Below are 25,594 nucleotides of genomic sequence, written 5' to 3'. Positions count from 1 at the left end.
CCACCCCCCCTGCCCCTTCCCAGGGTGTCCCTCGCTGCTGTGCCAGCCACAGGGGCATGGCTTACCCTGTGGCCATGCCAGCCCCGGTGGTGCCCCCGTGCTGGGCTCTGGGGGGTGCTCTGTGTCTGGGGGGTGCTGTGGGGGGCTGCTGTGAGGCCCTAACCCCCTCTCTGTCTCCTGGCCCCCAGGGGCGCAGCAGCAGCTTCCCCGGGCGGAGGCGCCCCCGGGGGGGGTCCCACGGGGGCCGGGGCCGGGGCCGTGCCCGCCTCAAGTCGACCACCTCCTCTGTGGACACCCTGGCAGTAAGGCTGGGCTGGGGCTGGGCTGGGGGCTTCAGGGGGGGACCCCTTTGAGCTGTTAGGTGGCATGGCTGAGAGCCAAGCATCTCCTCCCTCCCCCCAGCCCCTCCCCTTCCTCCTCTCCTTCCTCCTCTCCTTCCTCCTCTCCTTCCTCCCCTCCTTCCTCCCCTCCTTCCTCCCCTCCTTCCTCCCCTCCTTCCTCCCCTCCTTCCTCCCCTCCTTCCTCCCCTCCTTCCTCCCCTCCTTCCTCCCCTCCTTCCTCCCCTCCTTCCTCCCCTCCTTCCTCCCCTCCTTCCTCCCCTCCTTCCTCCCCTCCTTCCTCCCCTCCTTCCTCCCCTCCTTCCTCCCCTCCTTCCTCCCCTCCTTCCTCCCCTCCTTCCTCCCCTCCTTCCTCCCCCACTCCCATCCTCATCCCTCAGATCCCAGAAGGAGCCCTGGGGGTGGGTGTGGGTGGGGGTCCCTGGGCCTGCTCCTGTGGGTCTGGGGGTTTCACCTCCCAGCCCTGGGCCTGCTGCAGAGCCCTGGGAGCTGTTCCCCTGCTCCTGTTCCCCCCTAGCTTGGCACCAGTCTGGCTCTGGTGCCCTTCCCCCCTCCCCCCAGAGAAGCCCCCAGAGTTGGGGTCCTCAGAGCTGCCCCCCCCGCTGTGCCCCCAGCTGGCTGATGTGGAGAGCTCCCCCAGCAAGGAGGAAGATGAGGATGATGATGACACCATGCAGAACACTGTGGTCCTCTTCTCCAACACCGACAAGTTTGTGCTGATGCAGGTGACTGGGGCTGGGGGCTGGCAGGGGGCAGCAGGAGCCCCAGGGGGGGCAGGGCAGGTTGCTGTGCCCCCACCTCTGCCAGCTGCTGTGCCCCCTCGCCCCCAGCCCCTCTCACAGCCTCTCTGTCTCTCTGCCCCCCTGCCCAGGACATGTGTGTGGTGTGTGGCAGCTTCGGGCGCGGGGCCGAGGGGCACCTCCTGGCCTGCTCCCAGTGCTCCCAGTGCTACCACCCCTACTGCGTCAACAGCAAGGTGAGGGCGGCTGGCACCCCCCTGCTGGCTGGGCACCCCCTTGGGCACCCCCCTGGGCACCCCCCTGGCCAGCCTGTGGGCCTTGGGGAGTGCCCTGGGGGCCCTGCCTGGCCTGTCCCTGAGCTCCAGGTGTGCCCCACGGCCGCTCCGAGCCCTGCAGTGGTCCCCCCTTGGCCATGCCGCCCCCTGGGGTGCCCCACGAGGCTGTGCCAGCCTCAGGAGGGTGCCCTCTGGCTGTGCCAGCCTCAGGAGGGTGCCCTCTGGCTGTGCCAGCCTCAGGAGGGTGCCCTCTGGCTGTGCCTCGTGGCTGTGCCAAGCTTTGGGGCATTCTGCACAGCTGTGGCGACTCCAGAGGTTGTCCCCCGTGGCTGTGCCAACCTCTGGAGGTTTCCCTTATGGCTGTACCCTGTCGCTGTGCCAGGCTTTGGGTTGTCCCCCGTGGCTGTGCCAGCCCCTGGAGTATCCCTCATGCCCACACCAGCCCCAGGGGTGCCCACACCAGCCCCAGGACCTCCTGCAGGGCCGTGCCAAGCCTTGTGCCCACCCTGCGCCCACGCTGGCAGCGGCTGCCTCAGCTCCGCTCCGCTGGCCCTGCCGGGCCGGGGGGAGCCCCCTGGGGGTGCCCAGGGGGCTGAGGCCGTGCCCAGGGGGCTGAGGCCGTGCCCCCTCGCCCCCAGATCACCAAGGTGATGCTGCTGAAGGGCTGGCGCTGCGTGGAGTGCATCGTCTGCGAGGTCTGCGGCAAGGCCTCCGACCCCTCGCGCCTGCTGCTCTGCGACGACTGCGACATCAGCTACCACACCTACTGCCTCGACCCCCCGCTGCAGACCGTGCCCAAGGGGGGCTGGAAGTGCAAGTGGTGGGTTGGGGGGGCGCCCACCGGGGGCTCCAGCCCTGGGGGTGGCTCTGGGTTGGCACCGAGCCCCTGGGGGCGGCCGGGGGGCAGGGCGGGGGGGCGAGGGGCTGCTGTGCCTAAGGAGCCTCTGTGGAGCCCCTGGGAGCCTCTGTGGAGCCCTTGGGGGCCTCTGTGGAGCCCTTGGGGGCCTCTGTGGAGCCCCTGGGAGCCTCTGTGGAGCCCCTGGGGGCCTCTGTAGAGCCCTTGGGGGTCTCTGTGGAGCCCTTGGGGGCCTCTGTGGAGCCCTTGGGGGTCTCTGTGGAGGCCTAAGGAGCCTCTGTGGAGCCCTTGGGGGCCTCTGTGGAGGCCTTGGGGGCCTCTGTGGAGCCCTTGGGGGTCTCTGTGGAGGCCTAAGGAGCCTCTGTAGAGCCTCTGTGGGCTCAGGGCTGGCACTGACCCCTCTGCCCCCCTCCCCACCCCCCCCAGGTGTGTTTGCTGTGTGCAGTGTGGGGCAGCTTCCCCTGGCTTCCACTGCGAGTGGCAGAACAACTACACCCACTGTGCCCCCTGTGCCAGCCTGGTGGTGTGCCCCTTCTGCCGCCAGAAGTATGTGGAGGACGACCTCCTGATCCAGTGCCGCCACTGCGACCGGTGAGGGGCAGCCAGGAGTGTGCCCAGGGGACCCCAGAGGTGCTCAGGGGCCGCAGAGCCTCCCCCTGGGCACAGGCTGGGGGCAGCTGGGGCTGCTCAGCCTGGAGAGGGAGCTCCAGGGGGACCTTAGAGCTGCCTGCCAGGACCTGAAGGGGCTCCAGGAGGGCTGGGGGCAAGGGCTGGGAGTGCCAGGACCAGGGGGGGTGGATTGGAGCTGGGAGAGGGGAGACTGAGGGTGGAGATGAGGAGGAAAGAGTGAGGGTGGGGAGGCGCTGGCACAGGTTGCCCAGGGAGGCTGTGGAGAGGTCCTGAGGCTGAGATGGTGCCAGGGGAGGTTGAGGTTGGCCATGAGGAACAGTTTCAGTCCTGCAAGAGTGGGCAGGGGGGGCCCAGGCTGCCCAGGGAGGTGGTGGAGGCCTTGTGGCCGTGGCACCCGGGGCCAGGCTCTGGTGCCTGTGGTGGTGCTGGGTGGATGCTGGACTTGGATGCCCTTGGGGCTCTGTTCCAAGCCAGCCCATTCTGTGGCTGGGGGTCCCTGGGGTGCTGATGGGGGGGCCCCTGCTGCCCACAGGTGGCTGCATGCAGCCTGTGACAGCCTCTTCAGCGAGGAGGAGGTGGAGCAGGCTGCGGATGAAGGCTTCGACTGCAGCGCCTGCCAGCCCTACGTGGTCAAACCAGCTGGTGAGAGCCTGGGGGCTGTCCCCAGGGGGGGCTGGGGGGTGGCAGGAGGGGACCTGGAGACCTCACTGCTCTGCTCTGCCCTCTGCAGTGCCTGCACCTCCCCCAGAGATCCCCTCGGTGAAGGCCAAGGAGCCAGGTACAGGCAGTGCCACCGGCGGTGCCACCAGCGGTGCCAACAGCTCCCCAGGGCTGTGACCGGTGCTGGCTTTGGGCCCCAAGGGCTGGGGCAGCTTGGTGCCCCCTGCTGGGGTGGTTTTGGTGCCCCCTGCTGGGGTGGTTTTGGTGCCCCCTGCTGGGGTGGTTTTGGTGCCCCCTGCTGGGGTGGTTTTTGTCCCCCCTGCTGGGATGGTTTTGGTCCCCAGGGATGGTTTTTTGGTCCCCAAATGCTTAGAGACCTTTTGTCCCCAAAGCCATCAGCCTTTTGTCCCCACTGCTGGGGGGATTTTGCCCCCCCGGGCTGTTTGCTGCCCCCCAGGGCTGTTTGTTGCCCCCCTGAGCTGTGTCTTGTGCCCCCAGGGCTGGTTGCTGCCCCCTGAGCTGTGTCTTGTGCCCCCCAGGGCTGGTTGCTGCCCCCAGGGCTGGCTGCTGCCCCCTGAGCTGTGTCCTGTGCCCCCAGAGCCCCAGTACTTCCGCTTCGAGGGCGTGTGGCTGACGGAGGCAGGGATGGCAGTGCTGAGGAACCTCACCCTCTCCCCCCTGCACAAGCGGCGGCAGCGCAAAGGGGGTCGCCCCGGGGCCCTCAACGGCGACGGGGGGCTGGAGGGGGGAGACCCCCTGGGCCCTGAGGACAAGAAGGATGGGGACCTGGACACTGAGGAGCTGCTGAAGGCTGAGGGTAGGTTTGCCCAGGGCTCGAGCTGAGGGCTGGGGGTGCCCCAGGACCCCCATAATGTGGCCTCCGGGGGCTGGGGTGCCCGGGGGTCAATTTCCCTGGGGGTTGAGCTGAGGTCTGGGGCCGCCTAGGACCCCACGAAGGTGCCCTGCAGGGGTGGGCTTGCCCAGCTGAGGGGGGGCTTAGGGACCCCACAGCTGTGCCCTCCGAGGGTGGCTCTGCCCAGGAGCTGAGCTGAGCTGGGGTGCAGTGTGGGGGTGCCCGGGGACCCCACTGAGGGGCCCTGCCCCCGCAGCGGGTGTGGAGCACATGGAGTGCGAGATCAAGCTGGAGGCTGCGGCCAGCCCCGAGCGCGACCTGGGCGCGGAGCTGGACTCGGGGAAGGGCCTGGAGGACCCTGAGGAGTGCAAGAAGAGGAAGCGCAAACCCTACCGGCCCGGTGAGTGCCCCCCGGGGCTGCCCTCCCCCCCCCCGGGGCTGCCCTCCCCCCCCCCGGGGCTGCCCTGCCCCCCCCGGGGCTGCCCTTCTCCCCTGGGGCTGCCCTCCCCCCCCCCCCCGGGGCTGCCCTCCCCCCCCCGGGGCTGCCCTCCCCCTCCCCCCCCCCCGGGGCTGCCCCCCCCCCCCCCCCGGGCTGCCCTCCCCCCGCAGCAGTCACAGGGGAGGCTCAGCTGGGAAAGGACCTTGGAGAGCATCTGCTGCAAGCCCCTGGCCGGGGGCAGGGACAGCTCTCTCCCAGCCTCGGCTCTGGGACAGAGCAGGGGAGGGACCCCAGCACCCAGCAGGTGTTTTGGGTGCCCTCATGACAGCTCCATGGAGTTCTGTCTGGTTCTGCTGGCTCCAGAGGAAGGCAGAGGGAGAGACCTCCCCCCCCAGAGGGATCTGCACTAAAACAAAGGAGGGAGCTGAGAAATTTACAGCCAGCCCCCCCCAGACAAACCCAAAGATCCCTGGAGCTGTTCAGGGCCAGGCTGGAGGTGGCTGTGAGCACCCTGGGCTGGTGGGAGGTGTCCCTGCCCAGGGCAGGGGGCTGGGACTGGCTGAGCCTTGAGCTCCCTTCCAGCCCTGAAGAAGCAAACCCAACCCTCTGAGATGGGCTTCAGGATGAGGAGGGGGTGGGAGGAGCAGGGGGAACTAAGGTGAACTTCAGGTAGCCAAACCAGCAAGACCCTGCCCCAAGGGCCAGACCCGCCCCTGGCACTGCTGTGACCCCCCCTGACCCCCCCTGCCCTCCCCTGCCCTCCCTCTGCCCCAGGCATCGGCGGCTTCATGGTTCGGCAGCGCAAGTCCCACACGCGCCTGAAGAAGGTCCCCGCGGTGCCGCCCGAGGCAGGGCGCGAGGGGCTGGGCGCCGAGGGGCAGCCCGAGGACGGTAGGGCCCAGTGCCAGCTGCCCCTTCCCTTTCCCTTCCCTTTCCCTTCCCTTCCCTTCCCTTCCCTTCCCTTCCCTTCCCTTCCCTTCCCTTCCCTTCCCTTCCCTTCCCTTCCCTTCCCTTCCCTTCCCTTCCCTTCCCTTCCCTTCCCTTCCCTTCCCTTCCCTTCCCTTCCCTTCCCTTCCCTTCCCTTCCCTTCCCTTCCCTTCCCTTCCCTTCCCTTCCCTTCCCTTCCCTTCCCTTCCCTTCCCTTCCCTTCCCTTCCCTTCCCTTCCCTTCCCTTCCCTTCCCTTCCCTTCCCTTCCCTTCCCTTCCCTTCCCTTCCCTTTCCCTTCCCTTTCCCTTCCCTTCCCTTCCCTTCCCTTTCCCTTTCCCTTTCCCTTCCCTTCCCTTCCCTTCCCTTCCCTTCCCTTCCCCTCCCCTCCCCTCCCTCCCCTTGTCCCCGGGGATGGAGAAGGGGTCCCAGGGTCCCTCCCCTGGTGCTGTGCCTGTGGCATGGCAACAACCCCAAACCCTGCAGGGGTGAGGTGGTGAGAGGGTGGCTGTTGCAGGGGCTGCAGGTGACCTCCCAGCCGAGGGGGCTGCGGATCCAGGCTCGGCAGAGGGGGACGAGAAGAAGAAGCGCCGGGGCAGGAAGAAGAGCAAGCTGGAGGACATGTTCCCTCCCTACCTGCAGGTGAGGGGCGCAGGGTGGCCCTGGGCCGCCTGGAGGCCGCCCTGAGGTGGGCACAGATGGCTGTGGGGCAGCCAGGGTGGGGGTGGAGGGAGAGGCCGCCCCTGGGGACCCCGGGGCGCACAGCAGGGTGCTGATGGCAGGGTGCTGATGGCAGCTGCTCCCTCCCCAGGAGGCCTTCTTCGGGAAGGCTCTGATGGACCTGAGCCGCAAGGCTCTGCTGGCTGCGGGCGGCGTCGGGGACGGGGGCGCCCGCCCCTCCCTGGGCCAGGGCGCCCCCCGACCCAAGGGGGACCCCAGCCTGGCTGGAGCACTGCAGGGTGCCCCCCATGACAGGAGAGAGACCCCCATGCACCCCCGAGGTGAGTATGGCTAGGCTCTGGCCCTGGGGCGAGTGGGAGGTTGTGGGAGGACCTCTGGGGCTGCAGGTGGGTGCAGGACCCTGGAGGGTTCCCTGGGCTTGGAGCTTCCTGGAGGACCCCGGGGTTGTTGGGAGCAGCCATGGCCCTTGGGGGGCCCTGGAGGCTGCTGGGGGCTGTTGGAGGTTGGTGGCAGAGGGGCTGGGAGGACCCCCGGGGCCGGTCGGGACCCTCCCCCGCAGCAGCCCGGCCTGGTTCCCCTAGGAGAGGACAGCACCGACGGCAGCGCCGCCGCTCCGGATGACGACGGCAAGGACGACGCGAAGGGCGAGGACCTGGGTGAGCCCCGGGGACCCCCAGAGACCCTCCGAGAGGCGGCCGAGAGCCACCACAGAGGCGGAAGCGCCGCAGGGCTGCGGCGGCCGCTCTGGCAGGGCAGGGCTGAGCTCTATGGTTGGCTCCTGCGACGCCCTGCGGCCGTGCAGCGGCAGCCGCAGCGCCCCCGTGCGGCGCGGAGCTCTGCGCCACCCCGCAGGCTTGGAGGGAGGAATCCTTACTGGGGGCTTGGGCGCAATGGGGGCTGCCCGGTGCGGGGGGCGCTCGGAGCGGGCAGGAGGCAGCTGCTGGTTCCTCCTTGCAGGCACCGAGGAGCCGAAGGACTCCCCGGACCCCGGGGACGCCGAGAAGCCGGCGACGCCGGGCGAGGGCGCGCTGAGCTCCGACCTCGACAAGATCCCCACCGAAGGTGAGGCCGAGCCCCACGCTCCCCTCCCGGGTCCCAGGGCCCCCAAGGTGGGAGCCAGGACCCCCAGGTTTCTCCTGCACCTCCCCGTGCTGCCCATGGTGGCTCAGCAGTTCCCGTTCCCCCCTGCAGAGCTGCCCAAGATGGAGAGCAAAGATGTGCAGCAGCTCTTCAAGGACGTGCTGGGCTCGGCGGAGCGTGGGGAGCAGCCTCTCAACTGCGTGGCTGCAGGGATGGAGGCTGGGGGAGCAGGGCAGGACCCCAGCCGGGCACAGAGGCCCTTCCTGCAAGGAGACCTGCAGCTGTCAGGGCAGGGTGGGTGGAGGGGGCACCATCTGCCCTGGGAAAGCTACCAGGTCATGTCCTGGTCATTGCTGAGCTGTTTCAAGAGCAGTGGTAGAGGAGAGCCGAGGCCCCTGGCTCTTCCCTCTTGCTCTGGGGGTGAACACAGAAGCCTTTTGGGGGATGCTTGGCAGCATCCTGTGCTGCCTGAGGGCTGCTGACGCCCCCCAGGGTGGCTGCAGAGCTCTGTCCTCCTGACCCTCTCCCTCCCTTCCCCCACAGGCAGCGTTTCCCTGGGCTCTCTCTCCGGCTCTGTCTCCTTGGATTCCTATCCGGGGGTCTGCCAGTCCCCGTTCCTCGACAGCAGGTGTGGGGGCTGCGGGGGGCAGCTGGGGGCAGCCTCCTCCCGGGGCCTGAACCCCAGGGCGTTGCAGGACCCCCCTGGTGAGTGACACTTTGTGCCTAACCCAGGGAGCGAAGTGGCTTCTTCAGCCCTGACCACTGCGAGCCCGAGAGCCCCTGGGCCAGCAGCTCGGCTGCCACCACCCCCTCGACCCCCACGACCCCCACGACGGAGGGGGAGGGCGAAGGCCTCTCCTACAACCAGCGCAGCCTGCAGCGCTGGGAGAAGGACGAGGAGCTGGGGGAGCTCTCCACCATCTCCCCTGTCCTCTATGCCAACATGAACTTCCCCAACCTCAAGCAGGATTATCCAGGTAGGGCTCTGGGGGGGCTGCAGCTCGGGGTGAGGGTGGGGGGAGGCTGGGTGTAGGGATCCCATGGCGCCGTTCAGAGGGGGAGCTGGGTGCAGGGACCCCTTGTTCTGATGGGTAGTTGGGCTCAGGGACCCCTTGTTCAGAGGGGAGCTGGGTGCAGGGACCCCTTGTTCTGATGGGTAGTTGGGCTCAGGGACCCCTTGTTCAGAGGGGGAGCTGGGTACAGGGACCCCTTGTTCTGATGGGTAGTTGGGCTCAGGGACCCCTTGTTCAGAGGGGGAGCTGGGTGCAGGGACCCCTGGCCCACCCTGTTCAGAGAGGAGCTCCCAGCACAGCACTTCTGTGGGGCTGAAGCGATTCTTGCAGTGCTGCTGGGGGATGTCTCGGTGCCAGCTGCTGGGCATGAGGCCATCCCGACGGGGAAAGGGTGGCAGCCACCCAGCGAGGGCCAGGGAGGGCTCATCAGACCCTGGCTAAGGTCTCTCTCCTCCTCCCCCTCTCCTCGTACCGGACTCCCAGACTGGTCGAGCCGCTGCAAACAGATCATGAAGCTCTGGAGGAAGGTCCCCGCCACGGACAAAGCCCCTTACTTGGTGAGTGCCAGGGGGCAGGGGAGTCACCCAGGCAGAGGGGGGAGGGGAGGGGGGGGCGGGGGCGGGCCCGGGCACCCCCGGGGGCTGCGAGTCAGCTGGCTTCGTGTTTTTGTTAGCAAAAGGCCAAAGATAACCGAGCGGCACAGCGCATCAGCAAGGTGCAGAAGGTAAGCGCTGGCGCAGGGAGGTGCCCGGCCGCCCTGGCCCAGCCCCGGGGGGGGTGGGGGGGGAGGGGGCGCACCCCCACGCACAGGCAGGAGCATACAGCATGCCCACCCCCCCGGCCCCCTCCCCCAGCCCTCTGACGGCCAGGCTCTCTCTGCAGCAGGCCGAGAGCCAGATCAACAAGCAGACCAAAGGCGAGGGACTGCGCAAGCCGGAGAGGCCCTCCCTGCACCTGCGGATCCCGGTGCCCCCCGGGGCACAGCCCCCAGTCTACATCGGCAGCCCCCCGGCTGGCACCGCCACCGCCGCCTCCGAGGGCTTCCTGAAGCCCCCCGCGGGGTCGGAGTCTCCCAGCGAGCTCTTCCTCAAGCTGCCCCCCCAGTCCCCCGCCCAAGTGCCTTCCCACGAGCCCTACGGCGCGGCCCCTGCCTACCCGCTGGAGCCTCGCTTCCCCTCGCCCCTGGGCCAGAGCCCCACGCCGGGCACTGCCTTCCAGCCCTTCCCCGCCCAGCCCCTCGCCGCCCCCCGCGCCCTCCCCGGCTCTCAGCCCCACGACTTCCACCCCACGCCCCCCGGCACCCCCCGGCACCAGTCCGGCACCCCCGACCCCTTCCTGAAGCCTCGGTGCCCTTCCTTGGACAACCTCTCGGTGCCGGGCAGCCCTGGGGCGCGGCTCCCCGAGGCCCTGCTCTCTCCCCTGCCCTTTGGGGAGCAGAAGAAGGGGCTGGAGGTGAAGAAGGAGGAAGTGGGGGGCCTGGGGGTCTGCTCACCCGGCTACACCCCCACCATGGGCTACGGGGACTCCCCGGGGGGCCCTCACCTCTCTGCTGCGGAGCTGAAGGCAGCTGACGTCTTCAAGGCCCCCATGACCCCCCGGGTCCCTCAGGTAGAGCCGCAGAGCCCGGGGCTGGGGCACCGGCCCCCCGACCCCCATTCCCTGGCCTCCTCGCCCCCCGGGCACCCCGAGCTCTACCGCCAGTCGCCCTACCCAGACCCCTACTCGCAGCCCCCCCTGACGCCCCGGCCGCAGCCCTCCGAGCCCTGCTGCGCCCTCCCCCCCCGCTCCCTGCCCTCGGAGCCCTTCTCCCGCGTCCCTGCCAGCCCCCAGTCCCAGTCCAGCTCCCAGTCCCCCCTCACCCCTCGGCCGCTCTCCAACGAAGCCTTTTGCCAGTCCCCTGTCACCCCTCGTTTCCAGTCCCCAGACCCTTACTCCCAGCCCCCCTCCCGGCCCCAGTCCCGGGACCCCTTCCCCCCCATGCACAAGCCCCCCCGCCCCCAGCTGCCGGAGCCGGGCTTCAAGTCGGTGCCGCTCTCGCACAGCCCGGCGGCCGCGGGGGGCTTCGTGGGGGGCACCCCGGCGGGCGAGCCTCACCCCAAGGTGCCGGGTGGGCAGCAGCAGCAGCCCCCCTTTGCCCGCTCCCCCGGTGCCAGCGTCTTCCCGGGCAGCCAGGCCCCCCCCATGCGCTTCACCTTCCCCCCCGCCGTGTCGGAGCCGCTCAAGGGGTCTCCATCGCAGCAGCCCCACGGCATCAACAGCCACTTCGTGCCCGGCAAGCCCCAGAGCTCTGCCTACTCCTCCTCCCCTGCTTTCCACCAGGCCGGCAGCCCCCTGGGGCCCGGCGCGGCAGCCGCGGAGCCCTACAGCCTCTCCCCGCTGCGGCCTCCCTCGGTGCTGCCGCCGCAGCCCCCGGCGGCCGCCCAGGACTCCTCTGTCGCCTTCCTGCCCCGAGCCGCCCTGGGGCCGCCGGCCGACAAGAGGGAGGAGGCGGCCGTGGGGCTGTCGGCGCCCCCCAGCCGTGAGCTGGCCGAGCTGCCTGGCGGCCAGGACGGGGCTCTGGGCACCATGAGCCAGTCGGAGCTGGAGAAGCAGCGGCAGGTGAGGGCTGGCCCCGGCCTGGCCGGGTTGGGGAGGGGGTGGGAGGGAGGGGCTGGGCTCTGGGGGGTGGGAGGAAGGAGCTGAGTTCACAGATTCCCAGGTTGCATCGGGTTGGAAGGGACCCCCCCGAGGGCATCTTGGCCAAACCCCTGTGGGCAGCAGGGACCCCAACCAGAGAGGCTGCCCAGGGCCACAGCAAGGCTGATCTCGAACGTCTGCAGGGATGGAGCCCCAGCTGCAGCCCTGGGCAGCCTGTGCCGGTGTCTCACCACCCTCCTGTGCAGAACTCCCTCCTGGTGTCCCACCTGAACCTGCCCTGCTCCAGCCCCCAGCTCTTGCCCCTCCTCCCCAGCCCCTCCCCAGCCTTCCTGTAGGGTTCCCTTCCGATACCAAAGCGCAGCTGGAAGGTCTCCTCGGAGCCTTCTTCAGCTCTCCCACAGCTATGTAGTGGGCACAGGACCCCTGGGGGGGAGGGGGTGGCACAGCCATGGGGGTGTCCCTGCGTGGTTGGTCCCTGCTGAGCACTGCTTGGCCCTTGGCAGCGCCAGCGGCTGCGGGAGCTGCTGATCCGGCAGCAGATGCAACGCAACAGCCTGCGGCAGGAGAAGGAGAGCGCAGCGGCGGCGGCGGCTGGCACCCCCTCGCCCGCAGGGTGGGCTCCTGACGCTGCCAGCCAGGCCTTCGAGCTGGGCAGGGGCATGGCCCCCTTCCAGCCAGCACAGGTGGGAGAGCTGGGCAGGGCTGGGGGGCAGTGAGGGGGTGGTGCTGGGTCAGGCTGAAGCGTTGGCCGGGCAGGGACCTTTCGGGGGCAGCTTGACCTGGAAGTGGAGCAGGTTGCCCCAGATGACCTGAGCTGGAGCAGGGGGGGTGGGGGCAGGGATTGGGGCAGCTGGCACCTCTCTGGGTAGCCTGGGCCAGGGTCTCAGTAGCCTGAAGGATTTCTTCTCTCCACTCCTGAGCCTCCTCCTTGCGGTTCAAACCCCTCAGGCTCTGTCTCGTCCCAGCAATTCCTGCTCAGAAGTCTGTCCCCAGCTTGCTGCTTATTGGTGGGGAGGGAAGGGACCTCAAAGATCCAACCCCAGTGCCAGCCTGGCCTTGAACATCTCCAGGGAGGGAGGGGGCATTCTCCTGGGCACCCTGTGCCAGTGTCTCCCCACCCTCTCAAGGATTTCCTCCTCCCCTGCCCCAGCCCCTTCTTGCCTCTGGGAAAGCCACAGGAAGGTCTCCTCGGAGCCTTCTCTCCCCCAGGCTGCACAACCCCAGCGCCCTCAGGCTGTCCCCACGGCAGAGGGCATCCAGCCCTCACCCTGCCCTCCTCCTCCTCCTGCAGGACAAGAGTCTCCTCGGGCCGCTGGGCACCGCCGCTGGCGCTGGGAAGCTGCCAGGCTCCGTCATGGTGCAGGCAGCGTTCGGGCAGGACGAGCGGCTGGCACGGCCCCCCCCAGCAGCCACCCCGGTGGCCCTGGACATCAACGGGAGGTGAGTGCCAGGGGCAGTGCCAGGGGCAGTGCCAGGGGCTTGCCACGCCTGGCAGAAGCGAGGGAGGCCTCCCCTTACCCCAGCTCCCGCCTGCGGGAAGCGCCCTGGCGTGCTCTGCAGGGGGTTGGCACTCGGGGCGCCGTGCCCGGCGTGCCGAGGCTGGGGCATCGCCCCCGTGCCAACACCGCGGTGTCTTGCAGGGCGGCGGTGGGGCCCCCCCAGGCCTTCTACCCCCGTGGGGTCTTCCCGGCACAGCCCCCGCAGCAGCACCTCTGGCAGCAGCAGCAGCAGCAGCAGGCGGCAGCCGCGGCCCTGCGGCTCCAGGTCCCCTCCCGCTTCGCCCCGCCCACGGCCGGCACCCCCCTGGGCGCTCGCCTGCCAGCCCCTGCCGACGCGGTGCCCGCCTCGCCCGCCGCCCTGGGCGCCCCCTTCATCGAGCTGCGGCACAACGTGCAGAAGGGCCCCGGGGGGGTCATGGGGTCCCCCTTCGCCCCCCAGGCTCCCCGGCCGCGCTTCTTCCTGCCAGGGGACGAGGGCGCCCCCCAGGCCCTCTGCACCCCGGTCATGCCCATGCAGGCGCTGCCCACCCCGGCGCTGCAGCCCCAGAAGATGGCGGCGCCCCTGCCGCCGGCGTCGCCGCAGGGAGCCGAGCTGAGCAACAGCCACCACCAGCCTCATGCCAAGGCGGTGCCCACCCAGCCGCTGCCAGCCCCCGGCCTGGAGCTGCAGCACCTCCCCCCGCGCCCCCTGGCCTCCGGCTCCGCCCTGCGCCCCGAGCCGCCCAAGGAGGGCACCGCCAGCGCCGCCCCGGAGCCGGTGCCAGCTGCCGGCCCGGGCAAGAGCCACCTGAGCCTGGAGGGGAGCAGGCTGCCCTGCGAGGTGCCAGTGGAGCCCGACCTGGACGACGACTTCGGCTCCCACAAGGACCTGGAAGACGACGACGACGACTTGGCCAACCTGAGCCTGGATCCCGACGTGGCCAAGGGGGACGACGACCTGGACAACCTGGACAGCCTGGAGGGCGCAGACCCCCACCTGGACGACCTCCTGAACGGGGGCGAGTTCGACCTGCTGGCCTACACCGACCCCGAGCTGGACACGGGGGACAAGAAGGACATCTTCAACGAGCACCTGCGCCTGGTGGAGTCTGCCAACGAGAAGGCCGAGCGCGAGGCCCAGCTGCAGACCGAGCCCTCGGCGCCCGGCCTCAAGCTGCCCGACCCCCCCGATGGCAGGGACCCTGCCCCGCCCGCCGAGGACAGGGAGGTGCCCAAGGAAGTGCCCCCCGGGGCGGGCCTGGGAGCCGCCGCCTGCCCGCCGGCCGCCGCGCCGCCCCCCGAGGCGGCTTTCAAGGCGCAGGGCGCGGAGGGCAAGGCGGGCGCGGTGGGCGCGGTGCCCGCCGACGTCAAGCCCAAGCTGGAGGAGGGCTGCCTGAAGACCTCTCCCTGCCAGTTCACCGCCCCCGGCGGCCCCGAGCGGCTGCCGGTGCCCGTCAAGGCCGAGGCCCTGCAGGGCATGGACAAGATCTCAGCCTCGCTGGGGCTGAGCCTCAAACCTGGGCAGAGCCTGCTGAGCCCCGGGGCCGGCACGGGGCGCCTGGGCTTGAGCCACTTCCCCAGCGCCGCCCACCCCGGCGTCCCCGTGCCGGAGAAGGATCCCTACGGCGGCCCCGGCCGCGGGCTGGCGCCTGCCCAGCTGGGCAGCCAGGGCAACCCCTTGCTGGAGAAGTTCGAGCTGGACGGCGGAGCCCTGGGCCTGGGCAGCGCCAGGCAGTCGCCAGCCGACGACCTGGACAAGATGGAGAGCTCCCTGGTGGCCAGCGAGCTGCCCCTGCTCATCGAGGACCTGCTGGAGCACGAGAAGAAGGAGCTGCAGAAGAAGCAGCAGATGTCAGCCCACCTGCCCCGGGGCGCCCCCCACCTGCCGGCCCCGGGGCACCCCCTGCTGCACCCCACGGCGGCTGGGCAGCCCCCCGAGGGGCAGCCCCCTCCCCGCCTGGGCGCCCAGCAGGCTCCTCTCCAGCTGGGGCTGGTGGCCAGGCCGCCGCTGATGCCGCCTCAGCCCCCCCGGCTGGGCACGCCCCAGCAGGGCCCAGGCCTGACCCCCCACATGGGCATGGCCCCCGGGCAGCCCCACGTGCTGGCAGCGCCCCACAACGTGCAGGTGGCCCTGGCGCAGCCGCAGCAGAGCCAGCAGCAGGTGCTGGTGCAGAAGCCGATGGCTGGGGTGCAGCCCCCGGGCCTGGGCCTGAAGCCCCCTCCCCAGCTCGTCATGCAGCAGCAGCTGGCCAACAGCTTCTTCCCAGACACAGGTAGGGGCTGTTCTGGGGGGGGGTCCTGGGTGCTTTTTGGGGGTGCTGGCTGTGCTGCAGCACTGCCCACGGGGGGGGCTCTCTCTTGGCTAGACCTGGACAAGTTTGCAGCCGAGGACATCATGGACCCCATTGCCAAGGCCAAGATGGTGGCGTTGAAGGGCATCAAGAGGGTGATGGCTCAGGGCAGCATCGGCGTGGCCCCGGGCATGAACAGGTAGGGGAGGGGCAGGGTGGGACGTGGCAGGGTGGGGTGGGCAGGGTGCCTGGGTGCCAGCTCATCCCTGGTGTCTGTGGCTGTCCCCCCCCAAAAGGCAACAGGTCTCGCTGCTGGCCCAGCGGCTCTCGGGGGGCCCAGCCGTGTCCGAGATGCAGAATCACCTCCTGGCGGGGAGTGGGCAGGTGAGTAGGGGTCTGGGGGGTGGCATCCAGAGGGCACCTTGGTGCTGAGGAGCTGCTGCCAGGCTGGAGCTGCTCTGCCTGCTGGGGTTGTGTCTCCCTGGGGCGCTGGGGGCTGTGGAGAGGGGCACAGGGGGATGGTGTGGGGGTGTCACTGGGCAGGGGCTCGGAGGTGGTGGCTGGCAGGGAGCTGCTGCTGGATCCTCAAAGCCTTTTATCAGTCTGGGGGGGAGGAGGTTGGGAACCACCCCCCTGCTCCCAGGGCTCTGCTTGGCTGGGCCCAGTAAAGCAGCTGGGGGGGCAGCAGCGCTGCTCTGCTTTGCCTCAGCAGGGGTGGGAGGGGCTGCTGGTTTGCAGCAGGTTTGGGGTTGGGAGCTGTGGTCACAGAATCAGAGAAGTGTTTGGGTTGGAAAAGGCCTCCCAAGGTCACCCAGCCCCAGCATCAGCCCAGCACGGCCCCACGGCTGTGGGCCCACGGCTGGAGCACCTCCGGGGGTGGGGGCTGTGCCAGACTAAGCAGTCCCCAGCTGCAGCTTGTGCCCCAGAGCCGAGCACTGAATCCCTGCATCCTGTGGCTGGGGGTGGGAAGGGACCTCTGGAGCTCCCCCAGTCCAGCCCCCTGCTCCAGCAGGGTCCCCCCCAGCAGCTTGCCCAGGTGGGCTTGGAGGCCCTCCAGAGAAGGAGGCTCCAGTGCCCCCATCACGTCCCCAACCCTCTCCTCTCTGCCAGGAGCGAAGTGGCACCGACCCGACCCAGGCTCGCCCCAACCCACCCACCTTTGCCCAGGGTGTTATCAGTGAGTACCCACCCTGCTGCCAGCCCTGCTCACCCTGCCTGCCCCCCCTGGGCTGAGCAGGGCTGTGGCCACACTCGATCTGGAGCTGGGGTCCCTGCTGCCCTGAGCCCACTGCCCCTGAGCCCTCTTGCTGCTTCCCCCGGGCCCTCTGCTTACTGCCCTGAGCTTTCTGTGCCCCCCTGCTGCCCTCTCCCTGGGTACTCTGCCCCCAGACCCTCTCCCCCTGACCCCTCTCCTGGCTTTCCTCTGGGCCCTTTGCCTGCTGTCCCAAGTCCACTTCCCCCTGGGCCCTCTCCTTGCTGCCCCCCTTGGCCTATTCTCTGCCGCCCCCAAGCCCTCTCCCCCGGCAGCCCTCTCCCCACCCCCCAAGCCCTCTGCCCCCGCTCTGAGCCCTGCCCCTCTGCCTGCTCCCCCAGACGAGGCTGACCAGCGGCAGTACGAGGAGTGGCTGTTCCACACGCAGCAGCTGCTGCAGATGCAGCTGAAGGTGCTGGAGGAGCAGATCGGTGCCCACCGCAAGTCGCGCAAGGCTCTGTGTGCCAAGCAGCGCACGGCCAAGAAGGCCGGCAGGGAGTTCCCCGAGGCCGACGCCGAGAAGCTGAAGCTGGTGACCGAGCAGCAGAGCAAGATCCAGAAGCAGCTGGACCAGGTGAGGGCATGGGGGGCGCCCTGGGGGGGTTGGGTGGCACCTGCCCGGTGCAGATACGCTGTGCCCTCCCACTGCCTCTAGTGCAGATGCGGTGTTCCTGGCACTGCTGCTGTGCCATGCCCGGTGGTGTCCCCAGGGCGGATGTGGCAGCCCTGGCACCACCACTGTGCCATGCCCGGTGGTGTCCCCAGGGCGGACGTGGCAGCCCTGGCACCACCACTGTGCCATGCCCGGTGGTGTCCCCAGGGCGGATGTGCCAGCCCTGGCACCACCGCTGTGCCATGCCCGGTGGTGTCCCCAGGGCAGATGTGCCAGCCCTGGCACCACCGCTGTGCCATGCCCGGTGGTGTCCCCAGGGTGGACGTGCCAGCCCTGGCACCACTGCTGTGCCATCCCCAGTGGTGTCCCCAGGGCGGACGTGGCAGCCCTGGCACCACCGCTGTGCCATGCCCAGTGCAGACCTGGCGCCCCCTGCCCCCCTGTTGCCGGTGCCAGGCTGGCAGCGCCGGCGCTCGCCCCGTGCCAAGCGGTGCCCGTGTGCCCGGCAGGTGCGGAAGCAGCAGAAGGAGCACACCAACCTGATGGCCGAGTACCGCAACAAGCAGCAGCAGCACCAGCACCAGGCCTCGGCCGTCCTGGCCCTCAGCCCCTCGCAGAGCCCTCGCCTGATGTCCAAGCTGCCTGGGCAGCTGCTGGCGGCGCACGGACAGCAGCCCGCGGGCACCGTGGTGGCAGCGCAGGGCCTCGGCCAGCCAGGGGCACAGGCCGGGGGCCTGCGCCTGCCGCAGGGCGCTGTGCCCATGGCCGTGCAGCAAGGCCTCTCCTTCATGGGCCAGCAAGGGGTGGGCAGTGCCCCCCTGCCTGGCAGCTCCAACGCCTTCTTCGGCGGCAACCCAGCGCTCCGTGGGCTGGCAGCCGACGGCCGCCTGATGCAGGAGAGGCAGCTGCAGAGGATGCAGCTGGCGCAGAAGCTGCAGCAGCAGAACATGCTGGGACAAGTCTCACTGCAACAGCAGCAGCAGCCAGGTGTGATGGGGCAAGCAGCCATGCAGCAGCAGCAGCAGAGCGTGATGGGGCAGGCAGCCATGCAGCAGCCCGGGGTGATGGCAGCACAGGCAGCCATGCAGCAGCAGCAACAGCAGCAAGGTGTGATGGGCCAGGCAGCCATGCAGCAGGCAGGGGTGCTGGGCCAGCCCTCCATGCAGCCCCAGGGCATGATGGCACAGCCATCCCTGCAGCAGGCAGGAGTGCTGGGCCAAGGAGCCATGCAGCAGCCGGGAGTGATGGCACAGAGCTCACTGCCCGGAGTGATGCAGCAGCAACAGCAGCAGCAGCAGCCTGGCATGATGGGCCAAGGCTCCATGCAACCAACAGCCATGGTGGGACAGCCCAGCTTGCTGGGGCAGCAGCAGCAGCAGCCAGCCCCACAGCCTGGCACCGTGGGGCAGCCGATGGTGCCGAAGCAGCCAGGGCTGATGGGCAGCCAGCAGAGCCTCCTGGTGCAGCAGCTCTCCCCGCAGCAGCAGCAGCAGCAGCAGCCAGGGCTGCTGGGCCACACGCAGGGCCCTGGGCTGCAGCAGCACCAACCCGTGCTGGGGCACCCCCAGCCCCAGCACCGCCAGGTCCTCCTGGGCCCCCACCAGCAGCGGGTGCTGGGCTCGCCCCAGATGGCACCGCAGGCCGCGGGCATGCTGGGGCACCGCCTGGTGCTGTCGCAGCAGCTGGGGCAGTCGCGGGCGCTGCTGGCCCCCCAGCAGCAGCAGAACTCGGCGGGCAGCCAGCCTGGGCTCCTGGGGCTGGGCCAGGGCCAGGCCTCGATCCAGCACTTTCCGCAGCACGGGGTGGGGGCCCAGGCCCCCTCCGTGCTGCACCTGAGTCAGGGAATGCAGCCGGCCCCTGCTGCCCTGGCTGCCAAGGACCAGCCCGCGGCGGGGGTGGATGGCGCTGCCCTGCCCGCCGAGGGCAGCGAGAGCGGGGGGCAGCTGCACGGGGGCGCCCAGGAGCAGCAGGGAGCCCTCAACCCCCTGGGGCTGGGCGGTCCTGAGCCCCCAGCCCCCAAACACCAACCTGAGCTGGGGCAGGGCCAGCAGCTCCTCTTGGCCTCCCCGCAGCAGGTGCTGCGGGCACCCCCCGTGCAGCCTGGCAGCCTGCTCCCCTCTGCCGCCCGCCCGGAGCTGTCCCAGCAGCTTGGGGACGCCGCGGGGGGCGCAGAGCCACCGCTGGGCTGTGGGCCCGGCCAGGCACAGGGCCTGGCGCTGCCACAGGCGCCGCGGGCACCGGAGCAGCCGGGCAAGGGGCCGCAGGGCGCCCTGCAGGGCCAGCCTCAGCCCTCCCGGCTGCAGAGCCCTGGGCAGCACAAAGCGGGGCCGCCACCGGGCACGGTGCCCACGGGTCTCCTGGGGCAGGTGCCAGGGCCCATGATGGGCCAGATCCGGGCGCAGCTGCAGGGGGTCCTGGCCAAGAACCCGCAGCTGCGGCACCTGACGCCGCAGCAGCAGCAGCAGCTGCAGGCGCTCCTGGTGCAGCGGCACCAGCAGAACCTGCTGCAGCAGAGCCAGGCGCTGCGGCCCCCCGGCCCCTTCCCCGGGCAGGCCCCGGACTACGGCACCCCTGCCCGCCAGCCCCCTCGCCCCCTGGCACCCCCCTTCCAGCCCCGGCCGGGCGCCCCGGCCGAGCCCCAGCCCGGCTTTGGCACGGAGCAGGGCCGGGCGCTGCCCGGGCAGCCCCCCCAGCAGCAGCCCCTGGCCGAGCTGGTGCAGACAGCCCTGGCTGCCCGCGGCCCCCAGCCCGGCCTCGTCCGGCTCCCCACGCCGCCAGCCCCCTCGCCCCTGGGCTGTGCCCCCCAACACCTGGCTAGCCCTGAGCAGAGCCCCCAAGAGCCAAAGAAGACGTCACCGGGGGTGCCAGCCTCAGCGCCCAGCCCCCTGGCACCCACGGAGCAGGGGCTGCCGCCCACGCCCAGCAGCACCCTCCCTGAGCCGGCACACGGCCCCTGGGACCCCGGAGCGCCCAGCACAGACTCGGCCGGCCCCAGCGAGAGCCACATCAATGGCGCTGCAGGGGAGGGGGTCCCCGCGGCAGGGGAAGCCCCCCAGGTGCTGGTGAAGCAGGAGCCGAAGGAGGAGGGCGCGGCGGCGGCGGTGCCACCCTGCGAGCCGGGCGGAGACGAGGCCACGAAACCGGAGGCCAACGGAGGCCCTGGGGCTGGCACGGCCAACAGCCTGCTGGCACCGGGCGGCCGCTCCGAGGCCGGGCACCTCCTGCTGCAGAAGCTGCTGAGGGCCAAGAACGTGCAGCTGTCGGCGCAGAGCCCGGGCGAGCTCAACGGGCACGCGGAGAGCCGCGGCACCGGCAGCGAGCCGCGGGCACAGCCGGGCCGGGAGGTGAGCTGCGGGCACCGCGGGGCAGAGCGGGAGGCTGCTGGCTGCGGGGCTGAGCTCCCTCTCCTCCCTCCCTCCCCCCCAGGACCCCTCCATCGCCAGGAGGCCGGCGCCCACCAAGCCCAAGCGGGTGCAGAAGGGCGCGGAGCGGGTGCCAGCCTCCCGCAAGAAGCTGCGGAAGGACGAAGGGCTGCGGCCCGGCGAGGCCCTGGTGAAGCAGCTGAAGCAGGTAGGGGCTGGGGGCCTGGGGGAGGGGTCGGCTCGGGGCGGGGGCTGCCCTTCGTTTGCCACAGCCTCCTCACCCCCTGTGTGCCCCAGGAGCTGTCGCTGCTGCCCCTGACGGAGCCAACCATCACTGCCAACTTCAGCCTCTTCGCCCCCTTCGGCAGCAGCCCCATCAACGGCAGGAGCCAGCTGCGGGGCACCTTTGGCAGTGCCATGCTCGACAGCGTCCCCGACTACTACTCCCAGCTGCTCACCAAGGTGGGCCTGGGGCCTTGGCACCTCCTCGGGGGGGGGGTGGGGGTGTGTGTCCTGGGCTCACCTTGTTCTTACCCTGCTGTTGCTTGTGTGTGTGCCCCCTCCTCCCTCTCCTCCTCCTCCTCCCCCTTCTCCCCCTGGCAGAACAACCTCAGCAACCCCCCCACGCCGCCCTCCTCGCTGCCCCCCACGCCGCCGCCCTCCGTGCAGCAGAAGATGGTGAACGGCGTCACGGCCCCCGAGGAGCTGGGGGAGCAGCCCAAGGACACCGACCCGGCCCGGGAGCCACACGGCCAGAAGGGTGAGCGGCTGGCACCGGGGGTGGCGCCGAGCCCATGGGGGAGGTGCTGGAAGCAGGGAGGCTCAGAGTGGCTGTGAGGAAGAAGCTCTGCCCCAGGAGGGTGCTGAGAGCCTGGCACAGGCTGCCCAGGGAGGTGCTGGAAGCCTCAGCCCTGGAGGTGCTCGGGGCCAGGCTGGAGGTGGCTGTGAGCAGCCTGCTCTGGGGGGAGGGCTCCCTGCCCAGGGCAGGGGTTGGAGCTGGAGGATCTTGAAAGTTCCTTCCAACCCATCCTGTGAATCCCAGCCCGCCCCTGACCCCCTCCTTGCCCCACAGACACAGCAGCTGTAGAGGTGAAGAGCCTGGACCTGCTGGCAGCCCTCCCCACCCCTCCCCACAACCAGACCGAGGATGTCAGGTGAGCCACCAGGCACCATGAAACCTCCATGGGTGCCACCAGCCCTGCTCTGGCTGGCACCAGCCCCTCCATGGGTGCCACCAGTCCCTGCAGCCACTCCCCCTGTGACCCCCTCCCTCCCCCCAGGATGGAGAGCGATGATGAGAGCGACTCCCCTGACAGCATCGTCCCTGCCTCGTCCCCCGAGAGCGTCCTGGGCGAGGAGCTGCTGCGCTTCCCCCTGCTCAGCGAGGCCAAGCCGGAGCTGGAGGAGAGAGTCCTCTCCCCTATCATCCCAATCATCCCCAGGGCCAGCATCCCAGGTGGGCTGCAGCAGCCTGGGCTGGGCACACAGGGACCAGGGCAGGAGGAGAGGGGCTTTGTGGGGTGTGTGGACCAGGGAGGGGTGAGGTAGGGCAGGGAGAGGGTCTGGGGGGTGTAGAGACCAGGCAGGAGGAGGTCCATGGGGTGTAGGGACCTTGGTAGGGTGGGATGAGGGTCTGCAGGCCACAAAAATTGAGTGGGGGGTGCCTGTGTAGGGGCTGGCCTATTCCTGGGGGTCCTCTAGGTGCTCCCCAAGGGGTCCCTGTTGGTTCTGGGGCCTCTGTTCCCTCTCCCCAGTGCCTGACCCACCCCAGGCGAGGGGTTCCCAGCAGCACCTCCGCAGAGGTCTGGGGCAGCCGGGTGGCTCCGTGGGCCGGGCCTGGGTCTGCGCAGCTCTGACCCCTCCCATCCTTTTCCCCCACCCCAGTGTTCCCTGACACGAAGCCCTACGAGGCCGTGGAGCCCTTTGGGGGGCCCCCTGGCAAGGTGGGGGCAGCAGGCCCAGGAGCCCCCTGGGAGAAGGGCAAGAGCAGCGAGGTCTCCGTCATGCTGACCGTGTCCGCGGCGGCAGCCAAGGTGAGCCGGGGGAGAGCCTCGGGTTGACCCCCGGGTGCTGGCAGCTGGAGCCCCCCTGGACACGGCCTGTCCCCCTCTCCTCCCCCAGAACCTCAACGGGGTGATGGTGGCCATGGCTGAGCTGCTGAGTGTGAAGATCCCCAGCTCCTACGAGGTGCTGTTCCCGGACGGCGCCATGCGGGCGGCCGTGGTGGAGGCCAAGAAGGTGGAGACGGACGTGGCCGGTGAGCGTCTGCCTGGTCCCTCTGGGCTCTCCAGGGGCGCCCCAGGCTGGGCACCCCATGTCCCCAGGCTGGGCACCCTTCAGTGGGCTCCTGTGTGTCCCTCAGGGATGCTTGGTGGGAAGGAGAAGGCCGGGAAGGTGTCCGACAGCAGCTCGGAGTGGCTGAAGCAGTTCGACGCGGTGCTGCCGGGCTACAGCCTCAAGGGAGAGCTGGACCTCCTCACCCTGCTCCGCCAGGTCAGTGGGGGGCTGGGGGACCCCTCGGGGCTGCCACCCTGGGAGAGGGGGGACTGAGGTGCCTGTGAGGCTGTGGCTCCTGGGGGGGTGCGGGAGGAGGCTCTTAGGGAGCAGAAGTGACTGTGGAGAGCTGTGGGTGGGCCCTCGTAGGTCCCCTCCTGACTGCGGGGTGGTGCAGAGGGTCTTGAGGGGCCAGGTCCCCCCCTGCCCCCAGGAGGGTGCTGAGTCTCTTGGGACTGCCTGGAAGGGCTTGGGGAGGTCCCTGCAGAGCTGGGGGTGCTGTGGGTCAGCCCTGACACATGGGGCTGTGCTCCAGGTACTGCTGCCCCACAGACCTCACCCTGGTGGTCTGGGAGGCTGGAGGTCCCCATCCCCAGGGCTCTCTGCCCCACATCCCCCCTGCTCTCGCCCCTCAGGAGAGCCCTGCCCCAGAGAAGAGCCTGCACCACTGCTACGTCAACAACGTCTCCAACCTGGACGTCCGGCAGCTCTCCGTCCCGCCCCAGGAGCCCTCCCCTCCGCTCTCCCCCTCCGTCCCCTCCCCATCCAGCCCCACCGAGGCCGCCAGGGTCCCCGACCCCGAGGCCGCTCACGAAGCGACCCCGGCCCCTTCCTCCCCGCTCCCGCCGGCCCCTTCTCCGGCCCCCCAGGAGGAGGGGGCCGCGGCGCCCCCCTCGCCTCCCCGCTTCAAGCCGCGGTCGCGGCCGCCGGAGGACGGGGAGGAGGCCAGGCCGCGGCTGAAGAAGTGGAAGGGGGTGAGGTGGAAACGGCTGCGGTTCCTGGTGACCATCCAGAAGGGAGGAGCCAAGCGGGACGGGGACAAGGAGATCGCGGAGTTCATCGACCGGCTGGGCACCACCCTGCGGCCCGAGAAGGTGCCGCGGGACCTGCGCAAGTGCTGCTTCTGCCACGAGGAGGGCGACGGCGCCACCGACGGCCCCGCCCGGCTGCTCAACCTCGACCTGGACCTCTGGGTCCACCTGAACTGCGCCCTGTGGTCCACGGAGGTGTACGAGACGCAAGGGGGGGCCCTGATCAACGTGGAGGTGGCCCTGCACCGGGGGCTGCTGACCAAGTGCTGCCTGTGCCAGAAGACCGGCGCCACCAACAGCTGCAACCGCATCCGCTGCCCCAGCGTCTACCACTTCGCCTGCGCCATCCGCGCCAAGTGCATGTTCTTCAAGGACAAGACCATGCTGTGCCCCCTGCACAAGCTGAAGGGGCCCTGCGAGCAGGAGCTGAGCAGCTTCACCGTCTTCCGCCGCGTCTACATCGAGCGCGACGAGGTGAAGCAGATCGCCAGCATCATCCAGCGCGGCGAGCGGCTCCACATGTTCCGCGTCGGGGGCCTGGTCTTCCACGCCATCGGGCAGCTGCTGCCCCACCAGATGGCCGACTTCCACAGCGTCACCGCCCTCTACCCGGTGGGCTACGAGGCCACCCGCATCTACTGGAGCCTGCGGACCAACAACCGGCGCTGCTGCTACCGCTGCACCATCTGCGACAACAACGGGCGCCCCGAGTTCGTCGTGCAGGTCATCGAGCAGGGCCTGGAGGACTTGGTCTTCTCCGACTCCTCGCCCCAAGGTGGGGCTGGGGGGAAAGGGAGGAGGGGGCGGCTGGGGGCGCTGCTGCTGGCCTTCCCCCAGCTCCGATGGGTTGCCCTCCTCCTCCTCCCTCTCCTCCTCCTCCCTCTCCTCCTCCTCCCTCTCCTCCTCCTCCCTCTCCTCCTCCTCCCTCTCCTCCTCCTCCCTCTCCTCCTCCTCCCTCTCCTCCTCCTCCCTCTCCTCCTCCTCCCTCTCCTCCTCCTCCCTCTCCTCCCTGGGCTGCTGTTCTCGGGCTGCTCCGATGTGTTCGGCTGTCCTCTGTCCCCTGCCCTCCACCACCATCTCCTCCTCCATCTCCTGCCCTTCTCCTCCTCCTCCATCCCTCATCTTCCTCCTGGCAGAGCCACAGCAGGCCAGGGGCAGAACCACCCCAGGCTGAGGGAGGACAGGGCAAGGGGAGGTCCTGGGGCAGCTGGGGCCTGGCTGGGTGTGCCGGGCAGGGTGCCCAGGTGCCCACCTCCACCCCTGCCTTCCCCCCGCAGCCGTCTGGAACAGGATCATCGAGCCGGTGGCGATGATGAGGAAGGAGGCCGACATGCTGCGGCTCTTCCCGGAGTACCTGAAGGGCGAAGAGCTCTTCGGCCTCACGGTGCACGCGGTGCTGCGCATCGCCGAGTCGGTAGGGCCGGGGCAAGGGGCTCGGGGCGTGGGAGGGAGGGGTCAGGATCTCCCCTGCCTGTTGGGGAAGGGTCTGGGGGCCAGGGTGGTGCCACTCCAGCCCTGGCCTCTCTGCTTGGCAGCTGCCCGGCGTGGAGAGCTGCCAGAACTACCTATTCCGCTACGGGCGGCACCCCCTGATGGAGCTGCCCCTGATGATCAACCCCAGCGGCTGCGCCCGCGCCGAGCCCAAGATCCTCACCCACTACAAGCGGTGAGCCGGGGGCCACCGGATCCCCTGGGGGAGAGGGGATCTGCTGGGACCCCCTGGGAGAGAGGGGATCCCCTGGGACCCCCCGGGAGAGAGGGGATCTGCTGGGAGAGACTGGGTCTGCTGGGATCCCCTGGGAGAGAGGGGATCTGCTGGGAGAGACTGGGTCTGCTGGGATCCCCTGGGAGAGATGGGATCCACTGGGAGAAGCAGAGCCCACTGAGAGAGATGGGACCCACTGTGAGAAGCAGGATGCACTGGGAAACCCCAGATCTACTGGGAGGACTGGGATCCACTGGGAGAGGCAGGCTCTGTCAGGAGAGATGGGATCCTCTGAGATGGGACCTGCTGGATCCACTGGGAGAGCTGGGATCCACTGGGAGAGCTGGGTTCTACTGGGAGAGCCAGACTCCACCAGGAGAGCAGGGATCCACTGGGGGAGCTGGGATCTACTGGATCCAGTGGGAGAGTGTAAATCCCTTGGGAGAGCTGGGATCCAGTGA

General features: G+C 70.1%; 1 protein-coding gene across 1 annotated transcript in view; it reads left to right on the top strand.

Annotated features, from left to right (window-relative positions):
* The window catches only part of KMT2D (lysine methyltransferase 2D), a 33,781-nt gene that overhangs the window by 6,835 nt on the left and 1,352 nt on the right, over nucleotides 1-25,594 (top strand). Inside the window, 39 exon segments of the mRNA XM_054177327.1 lie at nucleotides 189-302; nucleotides 953-1,063; nucleotides 1,210-1,314; nucleotides 1,992-2,173; nucleotides 2,636-2,800; nucleotides 3,372-3,481; nucleotides 3,570-3,617; nucleotides 4,098-4,316; nucleotides 4,609-4,752; nucleotides 5,566-5,682; nucleotides 6,234-6,358; nucleotides 6,528-6,717; nucleotides 6,979-7,053; nucleotides 7,355-7,459; nucleotides 7,589-7,771; nucleotides 8,021-8,105; nucleotides 8,210-8,454; nucleotides 8,974-9,047; nucleotides 9,164-9,214; nucleotides 9,373-11,088; nucleotides 11,631-11,810; nucleotides 12,419-12,567; nucleotides 12,768-14,878; nucleotides 14,972-15,095; nucleotides 15,193-15,280; nucleotides 16,007-16,073; nucleotides 16,490-16,722; nucleotides 17,271-20,105; nucleotides 20,188-20,331; nucleotides 20,421-20,585; nucleotides 20,727-20,883; nucleotides 21,196-21,277; nucleotides 21,404-21,579; nucleotides 22,008-22,156; nucleotides 22,245-22,380; nucleotides 22,486-22,616; nucleotides 23,033-24,203; nucleotides 24,706-24,842; nucleotides 24,964-25,094. Coding sequence (XP_054033302.1) covers nucleotides 189-302; nucleotides 953-1,063; nucleotides 1,210-1,314; nucleotides 1,992-2,173; nucleotides 2,636-2,800; nucleotides 3,372-3,481; nucleotides 3,570-3,617; nucleotides 4,098-4,316; nucleotides 4,609-4,752; nucleotides 5,566-5,682; nucleotides 6,234-6,358; nucleotides 6,528-6,717; nucleotides 6,979-7,053; nucleotides 7,355-7,459; nucleotides 7,589-7,771; nucleotides 8,021-8,105; nucleotides 8,210-8,454; nucleotides 8,974-9,047; nucleotides 9,164-9,214; nucleotides 9,373-11,088; nucleotides 11,631-11,810; nucleotides 12,419-12,567; nucleotides 12,768-14,878; nucleotides 14,972-15,095; nucleotides 15,193-15,280; nucleotides 16,007-16,073; nucleotides 16,490-16,722; nucleotides 17,271-20,105; nucleotides 20,188-20,331; nucleotides 20,421-20,585; nucleotides 20,727-20,883; nucleotides 21,196-21,277; nucleotides 21,404-21,579; nucleotides 22,008-22,156; nucleotides 22,245-22,380; nucleotides 22,486-22,616; nucleotides 23,033-24,203; nucleotides 24,706-24,842; nucleotides 24,964-25,094 — 12,530 coding nt within the window.

Source organism: Dryobates pubescens, chromosome 40, assembly GCF_014839835.1.
Source record: "Dryobates pubescens isolate bDryPub1 chromosome 40, bDryPub1.pri, whole genome shotgun sequence".
Taxonomy (NCBI): Eukaryota; Metazoa; Chordata; class Aves; order Piciformes; family Picidae; genus Dryobates; species Dryobates pubescens.
This window is presented reverse-complemented; position numbering and strand designations above follow the sequence as displayed.